Source organism: Papilio machaon, chromosome Z (genome assembly GCF_912999745.1).
Source record: "Papilio machaon chromosome Z, ilPapMach1.1, whole genome shotgun sequence".
NCBI classification, from domain to species: Eukaryota; Metazoa; Arthropoda; class Insecta; order Lepidoptera; family Papilionidae; genus Papilio; species Papilio machaon.
Window position 1 is genome coordinate 9,770,608 of NC_060016.1, and position 12,734 is coordinate 9,783,341.

The 12,734-nt window shown below is 33.1% G+C and overlaps 1 protein-coding gene across 1 annotated transcript; it reads left to right on the plus strand.

Annotated features, from left to right (window-relative positions):
- Positions 1-2,103: 2,103 nt before the first annotated feature.
- LOC106717212 (EF-hand calcium-binding domain-containing protein 1) lies at positions 2,104-4,540 on the plus strand. The gene is made up of 5 exons (XM_014510947.2): positions 2,104-2,281; positions 2,986-3,055; positions 3,194-3,374; positions 3,579-3,689; positions 4,247-4,540. The coding sequence occupies exons 1-5, from the start codon at positions 2,161-2,163 to the stop codon at positions 4,430-4,432; spliced, it is 669 nt and encodes a 222-aa protein (XP_014366433.1). The 5' UTR covers positions 2,104-2,160; the 3' UTR covers positions 4,433-4,540.
- Positions 4,541-12,734: the final 8,194 nt, after the last annotated feature.

The following is a 12,734-nucleotide window of genomic DNA, read 5'->3' on the forward strand; positions in this document are numbered from 1 at the left end:
TTATAATTTTTCGAACTCGCTAAATTAGGCCATCGTCTTGTGTCTAATATTGTAGCGTATTGGCATGAGCCTACTTCAAAATAAATTTATTTACGATGGTGACATTTTTAAGAAGGGATCACGAAAACATTATATTCTCCCAAATAGAGTGAGATAAAGACTAGGGCATGATGATTTGCTGAATCTTGTCATCACTTTATTGTTCACCGAATCTATGAAATAAGACGTTCAGCGTCAAAGTACATTTCCACTGTTGTAACATTTGTATAAAAACTTGTATGGTGCATAAACTACGATTTAATACCAATTTAATAAGTTGCAGTTAAGGGAATATTTTTCGCTGTAGACATATCACAGTACCATTTATGATATAAACGTCTTGATCCTTTTTAGCCGACTTCAAAAAGAAGGAGGTTATCAATTCGACTGAATTTTTTTTTTATGTGTGTTACTGCGAATCTCTGCCCCTGGTGGTCCGATTTTGATAAAAAATATTTTAATCGAAAGGAAGTGCTTGCAGATGGGTCCCATTTTTTGTTTTTTTTTTTTATTATTTGTTGTTTTACTAGTGTATCCGTCGATTTTCACTGCCAGAACACATGTATTATTTCATTATCTATGTTTCTTTCATGATGATAACATATTTTTGTAAAGGTTTTTTGAGAGTGAAAACTCAGGTATACGGAATACGTCATAAGAAGGAACGTAAGATGAGTAATGTCTTTTCAGTTCAGTGAACAAGCCACATGTTTCTTGCGTACTTTGATTATACGTCATTAGAATATGAAATATTTAAGTATTGCATTTTTACTTAAGTACGCAAACTTTTTAGTATCCGTTTCTTCAAATGGAAATGTAAGAACTTACACTTTCTTTTTTGTTGGAACACAATAGACTGCGACTTACCGTTTGTTGATTTCCCAAGCGATACTTTATTTACGAAATATGCACAAAATAGCAGTTGCACAAAATACAACCTTACTTTTCGTTTTAATTCCTCTTACATTATACTATTTAATGTTTTAAGAATGCATAGATATTATACAAAGTCTTTGATTGTATTTATAAAGAACTAGCTTTTTCCCGCGACTTCGTCCGCGCGGAAAAAAAAAAAAGAAAACGGGGTAAAAATTATCCTATGTCCTATTCCTGGTTCTAAGCTACCTGCCCACCAATTTTCAGTCAAATCGATTCAGCCGTTCTTGAATTATAAATGGTGTAACTAACACGACTTTCTTTTATATATATAGATATATACTAGCTTTTACCCGCGACTCCGTCCGCCGGGATAAAAAATAGAAAACGGGGTAAAAACTATCATATATCCGTTTCCTGGTTCTAAGCTATCTGTCCACCAATTTTCAGTCAAATCGATTCAGCCGTTCTTGAGTTATAAATAGTGTAACTAACACGACTTTCTTTTATATATATCAATACATAGTATAAAACAAAGTCGCTTTCGCTGTATGTCCGTATGTATGCTTAGATCTTTAAAACTACGCAACGGATTTTGACGCGGTTTTTTTTAATAGATAGAGTGATTCTTAAGGAAGGTTTGTATGTATAATAAATGCATAATATAGTAGAGAAACACTGATAAATTTAAAGTTTTCTAATGTGATGTCGTAAATAAGCACGTTTTTTTGCGCTTATATTGCAAACGCTGGCTGAACCCTACGAGATAGACCAAAATAATGTACTACAGTATTGTTCACCTTAAAAAGTTCAACAAAAAAGTCCGCGATGGTATATGTCTATCTCTTAGGGACAACCCAGCATAACCATTTTTATTCTTTTACGAAGTGATTTTAAACAATACAGCATTAATCCTTATCCATTTAAGTACCTTAAATAAATTGTGCATTTATTCTGTAGTAGGTATATTTTGCATTGCACCCGTGCGAAGCCGGGGCGGGTCGCTAGTAGATAGATATAAGATGATGAAGGGTAAGTTAAAAGAGCATAGAATTAGGAGTTTCAAGCCAAAATCGAATTATTGCGAATAATCGAATATTTAATGACAATCAAAGTCACACTGATTCAAATCAAATGAAATATTGACATTAAGTCGTCAAAATTTTATTTACATTCGGACTGCCATATTAATTGCAATATTTATATAAAATTTCTTATCAAACTATACCACAGTAATTTTACAAAATGTCAGCGTCCTTAGATGCATCTTTAGACCCTATGGAGGAGATTCGGTTTAGAAAAAAACACGGTGGATTATGGGCGGAAATTCAAAAGAGTACACATTTTACCTTCGACGAGCTAGAAAGTGAGTAAGAAAATAATAGACAGGACATTGCGAAAAACATCGTAAGCTCTAAAAGATGTACCACCGGCACAGTTTCAGTTTTTTAGGTTAACTTACATATAATGGTACTAACAATTACTCGTATTTGCGATTATGGAAAAATATTTAAAGGAAAATGCTGGTATTGTCCGCTTTATCACTAATATTAGATTCGAATTTCTTTGTTTAACATAAATTTCCATTACTTAATAACTAACGTTATTTAGATTGCGTATAACTTATTGATGCGCATAATTAATCGTTGGTTTTATTCCTCATAAAGTTACATTTCTCTAGAGGAATTAAATGAGTGATTGCATTTAGAACAAGTAATAAATATTTTCTAGTAATATCCTACCTAGGCTAACAAGCCAAAATGGCTATATCCCGACCAGACAGAGTACATGCGTGAAGTGGAAGTAATTCCGAGTTTAGTGTGATGGCTATGTGTACCGGAGGCCTTATTTTAATCTCTTTTTATGCCCAAAATTTTATTGTAAGGAAATGATGTGAAGAGAAAGTGGATTTGGCAGAAAAGGGGGCACATAGGAAGGGGAAATACCGTTATCCTATGTCTAGGCAACGCATCCGCAATTCGCTTCTATTTCGACGAATTCACATGACCGCTTGTAATATAAAAAAGGCTAGACTAGTGCTGGATCATTATAAAAAAAATGTTCTTTCAGATATAATGGTTATATTTTTTAAAATACAAAAGAGAGATGATAAACCAGTCGCGTCGGATCTTATATCGAGGTAAATTTTTACAATTATTTATGGACGCGACGAATGAATTAAAAAAAACGATATAGCGGCTAACTTCTCTCACTTGTATTTTTAGATTGCGGCTCTCCCTTTGCGGATGAGTCTGTCTATGTAATTTATTTTTTTCAGAGCCCACTTTAGAGACGTGTTACACACCGGTCTTGGAATGACAGATTCGTACATGATGGAGAGAGTAATGGTGGCACTGGACCGAGGGACCTCGCCCTACGTGACAATGGCAACTTTTGCGAAAGCCATGTCACTCTACCTTCGCGGCAGCTTGGAAGAGAGAATCACTTACGCGTTCACTGTAATTTTATTTCCTAATTTGTTTTTGTAGTCTTGATTGATTATTTTAAACGACATAAATTATGCTAGAGAATAAGGCCAACATTTTACATGTACCTACGTATGCATGGACTTCAGATAGAAAACCCGCTTTACAACATTTTCTTGTCAATCGATAATCGCTTTAACTTGTTTTCGTATTTTTTTTAAATCTCTTGTGTTTTAGTGCTATGATTTATTAGGAGAGGGTTATTTGCGACGGGAAACTATGTATCAATTGATGAAGAAAAGCTTGGCGAAAGCTTCAAGAGATGATGATGTAGAAGAAGCGGTTAAGGTAAGATATAATGGTCTTAGGGCTACCACATTACGTTTAACAGAAAGTGGAATTGTGATTCTATAGTTTATACATTATCGAAACAAAATCAATCTAGCCAATCCACCGTCCCTTTGGGGAAATATATTTTGATTAGTAATAGTACTGTGCAGTACATCAATATTTGTAGTTGGCTAAATTACATATAATATTAACGTGAGTTTCCACGGCCGAATTGATTGTACAAAAATATATTTCTTTGTTCTGTAAAAGGGAGAAATGGCAATAAGTTTTTGTTTCTACTTTCTTATGGTTAAAACGTTTGAGTGAAAGAGATGACATGCTTTATAAGAGATTCGCTATTTTGACCTTTACCTCTGCCGTTATTGATATTTTGGTAAAATGGAAAATCAGCGCCATCTGTGGGTCTACAAGAGAAGAGACTAAGACCAAAGCGTAAAAGAAACCTGATCTTTGTCGTGCTTCCTTGCTGAATCATAGATGGCGCTATTATTAAAAAAATTGTAGTGCAATGGCTTATTCAATCTTAAAAAATAAAATTTTATTTTTAATAACAGGAACTTGTGGATATAATGTTGAAACGAATGGACGCTGATTTGGACGGAGTAATAAATTTCAACGATTTTTATGTTTCTGTGACTAAAACACCATCTCTACTGGAAAGTCTTGGTTATTGTCTGCCTGAGAGACCAGCCGTTTACGCTTTCGTATCTACATGGTGTCCCGCCTGGAAATCTATGTGAAGATAGTTTAACATACTGTATATAGTTCGTTCAACAAAGTTTGGCTCGCGGCACTTTCATAACTTAGGGTAAATTGGCACTTAAATAACTAGTACATTAATATTACATGTACCAAGCATGAGTATCAGGTGGGATCGTAATTAAACGATACGAATATTATTAATAGGTACTAGATATTATAATTAAATTGTGGATATCGTTTATAAATGAACGACATCAATTGATAGAAAAAAAACTGTACATTTGCCATTTGATGTATTTGATAAAAACAAATGGTGCCGCGCGTCAAATTAATTTAAACCATAAATCTCGATGTAATTGGTATTATATTTTCATATTAAAGTCATAAGATACAATTACACTATATTTTTAAAATTTATTATAATATAATAATAATCTAATATATAAAATTCTCGTGTCACAGTTTTCGTCACCGTACTCCTCCGAAACGGCTTGACCGATTCTCATGAAATTTTGTGAGCATATTCAGTAGGTCTGAGAATCGGTCAACATCTATTTTTCATTTTTTTTAACTGCACGCGGACGGAATCGCGGGCGATAGCTAGTGTAATATATTCTTTTATTAAATAACAAGTGTGTTTAAGTACTTTGCATATATTTCGATCAGGTCTGGCCATACTGGTCTGGTAGTGTCTGATAGTAGAGTGATCTTTGTGACCTATATCTATTATTGGCCGATGATAAGACCCTAATTTTTTTTTGTTCAAAGTATTATATATTAACATAATAAAATTGTCTCGATAATTTTATACAATAGACTGTCTGTAAATGAATTGTTCAAGAATATAAGCATAATCCGCCCCAACTCCGACAATTAACAAAGGGCTGTATGTTTAATTAATTCCTTTGACTCTACCCTCGTAATAGAGTGCTATTCCCTACCAATTTTACTTTACTGATTTGAAATTCAAAGATTTGTGTAACTACGCATAAAGGATTTGATCAAAATGTCCCATCTATTCTATTTACATTTAGTCTGAAACGTTAATTAATTTTGTTGTGCGAAATGGGTTCATGATTACAGTAACATTAAGTGGACATATTATTAACGTTATTTTAAGAAGTCAATTTAATCAACCTAATTATGACCGACTCACCTGTTTATTTTACCATTGTAAGGTGAACAGGTGCATTGTAATTTTTTTCACGAAAGTAAAATAAATAAAAATTATTAAATAAGCAAGTCATCCAGAAGACTGACGTGAAGAGAGAGAGAGAGAGAGAGAGAACAACAGTGAAATATATCTGTCACGGATACTTCACGTCACAAAATCTTCGTAAAGCTAGCCTATTCGTACATCATGGCCAATGTTTCCAAAGAAAGCTGTGTTTCCATTTGACTGTTATTAGCTTACTAGCTTTTACCTGCGATTCCGTCAGCATGGATGAAAAAAAACTTAGTAGCCTATGTGTCCAACATCTATACCAAAAGTTATCGAAATGCGGCCGTTCTGGAGATATCTTGTAACAAACACTCATCCATCCATCTATCCAAACATTTGCATTTATAATAAGAATGTTCGACTGGCAAGAAGCTAATGAGTTTCGGGAGTATGTTTATACGCGGATTTATATGTACAGTCGTGGAAAACCGCGGTGTTCCACTTTCAGAAAAATTGTTTTGTTTATTGCAAACAGGCAAGCTTCTTCTCTTCTAATAAATAACCAATTAAGTAGCAGTTAATTGCACAAACGATGGGATACTAATAATATGAAAAGCAATTAATCGTGTACCACTGACCGACATTTTCTCTTACAGAAACATTTAAAAGCTGCATTCTATTAGTTAATTTTCCGCGTCGTCTTCTCAACGTGTACAAAACGTTCGAACGACTGTTGCTTTATTTTATTTATACTGCCAAATTGTCTGATTGTACATAAAGACTATTGTGATCTGTAACCTAAACTGTACAGCTGTACACAGCTGGTCAAGTTACCTTTTATTTTTATTTTATAAGAAAATTAAGTAATTTTTGTTAGTTTACTTACATATTTCTTAATACATTGTAATTATTTTAATGAAGCTCGAGGCTTGTGCTATGATATGATTTACGATAATAGTTGAACTGTGGTGATTAATCGATTTGTATTTTTCACGAAGCGACATAAAGATACAGTAATTTAGGTCTTTTATTATCTAACGCTACATACTTAAATAAATTTTATATAAAAGATGCGACCTTTGGAATGAATTCATTATGAATATGGCTCTGACGCATCAGGTGACTCTGCTTAGAATATTGTGCATTTCGTGTTGTCGGATTCAATGTCGCCTACACAATGTTTACGGTTCAGTTCTTTGACTATAGAGAAACGGACTAGACAATTGCCGGCGCCGTTGTACGAAATACATTCTGCCACTTTTCGCAGGGGGTGAACTGTCAGTCATACATATTCTTGTCATGCCGGCATGTAAAGTTGAAACGACTTTATTCATAACAAGCTTTTACCCGCGATTTCGTCTGCGCAGAGTTTTATTAAAGGGTTAAAAGCATTCCATGTGTTATTCTAGACTGTGTTTGACCAATTTTCAATAATATATGTTGAACCGGTCCGGAGTTATCGAGTTGAGAATTAAACGTATCCCACGGGAACCGTACGCAATGCCAGAATCATAAGTAGCCTATGTTTTCTTTAAGACTGTGTTTTATATCTAAACCAAATTTTACCTTCTAACAAACATCCATCTGAACCATCCATCAATCTAAACTATCGCATTTATAATATTAGTAAAATGAGTTAAAATTTAACACGCATAATATATTACAAGACGAGCACACAAGCAGGCAAGTTTAGTAATTATTGTTCGTTCGTGAGGATTGCACGCGCTTGACAAGTCTTGTCACTTAATAAGCAAACATTCATCGTCGACCTTAACTGACAAGTGCATAAACAAGTTTAATAATGGATTTTGTGTTGCTAAAATGTTAATGTGGTTTACATTGTGTGTCATTTAAATTGCTTCGAAATTATTATCTTCGGACATAAGTTGAGTCGAGATTATATTCTGGCAGGAGGTGGATGTAAAGAGCGATAACGTCTTGACCAGGATAGGAAGCAAGTAAGTTACTGGCGAGGCTATACGTTGAAATTTCATCATCATCATCATCAGCTTATGTTAAGTATGAGTGTGGAGGGTTACATCGATAGAGGTAGGCCTAGGAAGAGATGCATGGATTGCGTAAAAGGTGACATGATCAAGAAGGGGTGACAGTGGGGATGACGGCAGACAGATTGATATGGAGGACGGAAACCTGGTGCACCGACTCTACGTAAGTAGGACAAGGTTAAGGAGATGATGATCATCATCAGTTTACTATACATCTCCACAGTAAGAACGTCAGATAAATTAATATTCTTGGGTTCGAACCCAGGACCTGTAGACCACTGAGCTACCGAAGCTCTAAAAAAAATAAAGTACCGAAGATGCGTTGAAATATAAATCGATACATTTCTTAACACCGATATTATTTCAAGCTATCTTGAGTTTCTGAAATTTTTTAATAAATTGCTGTAAAAACTGTAAAAATTTTCTTTGTTATGTCAAAAAGAAAGAAAGAAATGACGATTTTTTTTTGTTTTTTTTTTAATTCGAATTTCCACTGATAAAACAAGAGAGAGCGTACAGATATAAATATATAATAATGTACCTCATGTTGCGAGGAAAATGAAAAGTTTCTTTTTTGTATTACGTCTGATCTGAAGGACAAAATATAAAGACAGCGGCATCGATCAGAACTGCGCATCGAGTGTGAAGTGATTGATTAAAATGAAATTATGGAAGATTAATGATACGAAACAAAGACTTTGACCTCGATCACCTATACAATAATTTAGTACAGATATATTTAACTTATTTATCTTTATAATTTATGGAACTTTGGCGTAACAAAAACGTACAATAACTTTTAATTTATCCGCAATTGAATATAATTAAGGGAAATAAATCTTTCTAGTCTAATAATAATTACTTAACAAGTTCTTTACCGCTAAGACTGTAAGGAAATGGACTATAAGGGACTCTCATAGTGGATACTAAGTGTCACTGAGTGTTTAAGGGTTATAGATCTATATCTATATATATAAAAGAAAGTCGTGTTAGTTACACCATTTATAACTCAAGAACGACTGAATCGATTTGACTGAAAATTGGTGGGCAGGTAGATTAGAACCAGGAAACGGACATAGGATAATTTTTTATCCCGTTTTCTATTTTTTATTCCGCGCGGACGGAGTCGCGGGTAAAAGCTAGTAGTAAATAAAACCTTAGATAAATTTAGTCTGGGTAATATAATTCCGTTAATAGATAATACTTTATATGAAGAATCAATTCTGAAAACGGATTAACCGTTTTCAGAATGGATTAATTTCAGTTACACTAATAGGATAATGTATATTTTTAAGAAAGGTTTAAAGATAAAAAAAATATTTGAAGTCTACATCGTTAGATATTAGTATCGAAGCCAATATATATATATATATATATATATATATATATATATATATATATATATATATATATATATATATATATATAAACTTAGTCTCAGGCCTCAGGTACACATCTGTTCTATTTACTTATTTACGATCAAATAAGTAATGTGACGTAATACTTGTACAATTTTCTTCACGGCAAAAACGTTGTATAACATTGTAAAGTTTTTAATAAGATTCTCAGAGTGAAACTTTAAATAAAAAATTTTTTTATGCTTTTAATTTTCAGAATATAGGTCTATATAGCTTTTTTTTCCAGAGAGGAATGCTTTATGCATACTCCGCGGCGGGGGGGACGCGGTCGTTATGTGGGATTCTCTTCCTTATTGAAAGCATACTCACTAAACCTCTCTGTTCCTTCAACGCATCGGGACGTGACCACGGGCACGCTTTCGCTTTCGTCCGCGACCCCGTCAGCGTCAGCTGCCGAGGCAGCTCCCTCACGGGGGTCTATAGAGCTTGCTACAAACTTTATTATCCTCTATGTAGTGGAACTAATAGACAATATAACCAACAGAAAACTTTTGTTCATTTACCTTCTTGTTTTATAAATACAAATACTGAAAATGTCTGAATTTAAACTAAATTGAACAAATTAATCTATACATACAGTTGCAGATCAATTTTCCCGAATTAACTGCTACTCGTAGTACTATTTTTTTTCGCAGTTTATCAGTCTTCTTGCGATCATTGTTAATTTTAGTCAAAAATGTAAAAATAATTTAATTTAAAGTATTTTTAAAAAGTATTATCATCAACTATACGTCATCATTGAGGGGCTCGGGGCCTACCCAAAGTTAAGTGTGACTAGGCCATAGTCAACCATGAATTTCCTCTCGGATACGTGCAGAATAAATGTACTTATGTTAATAGAAAATCGAAAACCACATTAGTATTTGACGGGATTCGAAGCCAGGACCTGCAGAGTGCAAGTAGTGCTTAACCTCTGAACCACCGACGCTCTAAAAAGTATAACGGAACAATAATTAATTTTTTACTCAACAAAACAGGAAGAGACTCGTTATTACATTTTCTTTGTTCAATTACCTGATGTTGTCACTTTCGCACGCGCTTTTAATTTTTCTCGTTGATATAATTTTTGCAATTTGCTTGTACATTAATTATTTTTATCTATAACTAGCTTTTACCCGCGACTCCGTCCGCGCGGAAAAAAAAATAGAAAACGGGGTAAAAATTATCCTATGTCCTATTCCTGGTTCTAAGCTACCTGCCCACCAATTTTCAGTCAAATCGATTCAGCCGTTCTTGAGTTATAAATAGTGTAACTAACACGACTTTCTTTTATATATATAGATAAAGTGTATCAAAAACATTTATCTTATCAAATTAATATTTTATCTTACTAATATCATAAATGCAAATCTCGGATGGATGGATGGATGCATGGAAGTTTGAAGAAGGTATCTCCAGAACGGCTCAACGGATATCGATGAAATTTGGAATTTAAAACATGGTCTGGAAGAACTCATAGCCTACTTAATAAGGTTTTTTAATCCCACGCGGACGGAGTCGCGGACAACAGCTAGTTTAGCATCAATATAGAAAATTGTCTGTAAGAACACATAGACTTCTTAAGTTTTTTTTTTTAATACCGCGCAGACGGAGTTGTGGCAAAAAGCTGCTTTATCAAATAAAGTCGGAAAATTAATGTGCCACTTGTGTTTACTTAGGACAATTTAAAAGTAGATTGATCATATTATGACGGTACCTACAACTTAAGTAGTTTTTATATGATTGATACACAAAGAAATCCATTTAGATTTCCTTCAAAAATATGTCTCGAAATATTCATCCTTGTATATTGACTTTTTATTCGATGTCGGTATGAATAGAGGCAGATCGGGAAAGTAGGTCATTTGGGAACATGTTTTAACGTCATAAAAGACACTCTTACGTCACTGGATTTACCTTTCCTTTAAAGTAAATATATCAGTGAAGTAGGTGCTTTCTTGTACATTATTTTACATGTTACAAAACACTAAACCAGTAGTGTTTTCTATTCTGATTTTGTTCGATAATTAAATTGAAATGCTTATAAAATAATCCATTGATATTATTACATCTTAAAAATTTTTTGGTCGTAAGAATTTAAATAAATGCCACAAAATTAATTTCAAGTTATAATTCAGACAATTTCAACGGTTCACGGACTCAGTAGAGTTGATATAGTTTGATCATAATGGCGTTCAAAGACAGTGGAATTGAATATTTTCAACATAGTGCTCAAATAGTATTTCTTTAGAGAATTTGGATACTAAGATCTAGTAAATCAGAGTGAAAGGCACTTTAGAGAAGTATTATCGTTGGTTTCCGAAATCAAAATTCCTTAATATAACATATCGTTATTTCTGTTTTGTCAAAGATAATGGAAGGGGTCATAATTGTGTCTTACGGTGAGTTTCCACTGTCATGACAAAATATTTACATCACTGTCATTTTCGTTAAAAAAAAGTGTTTGTATACAAGTGTCACGAGATGTGAAATTCACATGGCCATCTTAACACGCTAGAGAATTATTTATTTGGATTATTTGTATTTTTGCTCAGTTAGTACTTATTCTTTAAAATAATATTCGTTATTTTTAATAATCTTATTGAGTATTAGTTGAGTATTTTTAAAAGCAAAAAAGATCTAACAAAATTTACAAAGAAACTAATAATTGAAATATTAAAAGGTTTCCTAAGACTTAGTAGGGATTCTGTCAATTAAAACCTCAAAGAAAACGTACCTTTTCATCCTTTGATATCTCTTTAGATACTTATTTAATATTTAGTTATATTCTGAAATGTCTATTTTCCATTATAAGACAGAAATTATTGGCTTCACTAGACATTTTATTTGGGTTATACTTTTGTTATGAGTAGACCGATTTACGTGGAAACGTCTGAAGATGGTTGTGAGCCGTTGCTTTTTATTTTATTATTTAATTGTCCCTAAAATTTTTGCTTTCTTAGATTTACTTCAAAAGATTTCTGTTTAAATAGTTATTATTTGACGTTTGCTCTACGAGTAATTGTTATCCGCAAGTAAAAATATGTGAATAATGATTTATTTTATTTGGTATGTTAATTTCGCATATTTTCTTCTTACACGTGAAATGTGATTTCTCGTTCGTAACATAATTTTAGTCACGTATTTTCATTAAACTTTCATTGTTTGCTGTCGCTGCTTTCAGCATATTAGTTGCATGTACACTCAACAACAGATGTTAAGATAAAATATAAGATACATTTAAAAAATCTTTACATGTGGCGAGTTATTGTTAGAAAATGAATACTAATGTGTTCCTTAATGCAACATTATCACCTTTTCTCTCTCTCACTGTGGGTTTCTGAGATAAAAATCTCTTTTCAAAACATATTTTGTCTGTTACGACAAATATAATGACATGGATGACGATATCTTATGTCTTTTAAAATTAGAATATATTGTAGTTTAAAATTATTAATTCCTTACTAACGTTTTTCACCTTGACTGTACAACTTCAGAATTTAGTTTGCCAGGTTTATGTTCGAAATGCACGGAGCTTAATGCTGTGTTTCAATACGTGAATGCATGAATATCGTACATGATTGCTTTAGAATTATGCATGATTTAAGCTCAATAATAGTTACGTTGTTGGCGGTTTTGCTGAAGTATCAGAAATTCAGTCTTTGAATTTGCTTATTTTGGTTTCAAGTGGTTATTTTAAGCATATTTATTAGAAAAACTAGCGGTTGCCCGTGACTTCGGCCACGCAGAATTCAACAATGTAGCATATAATATA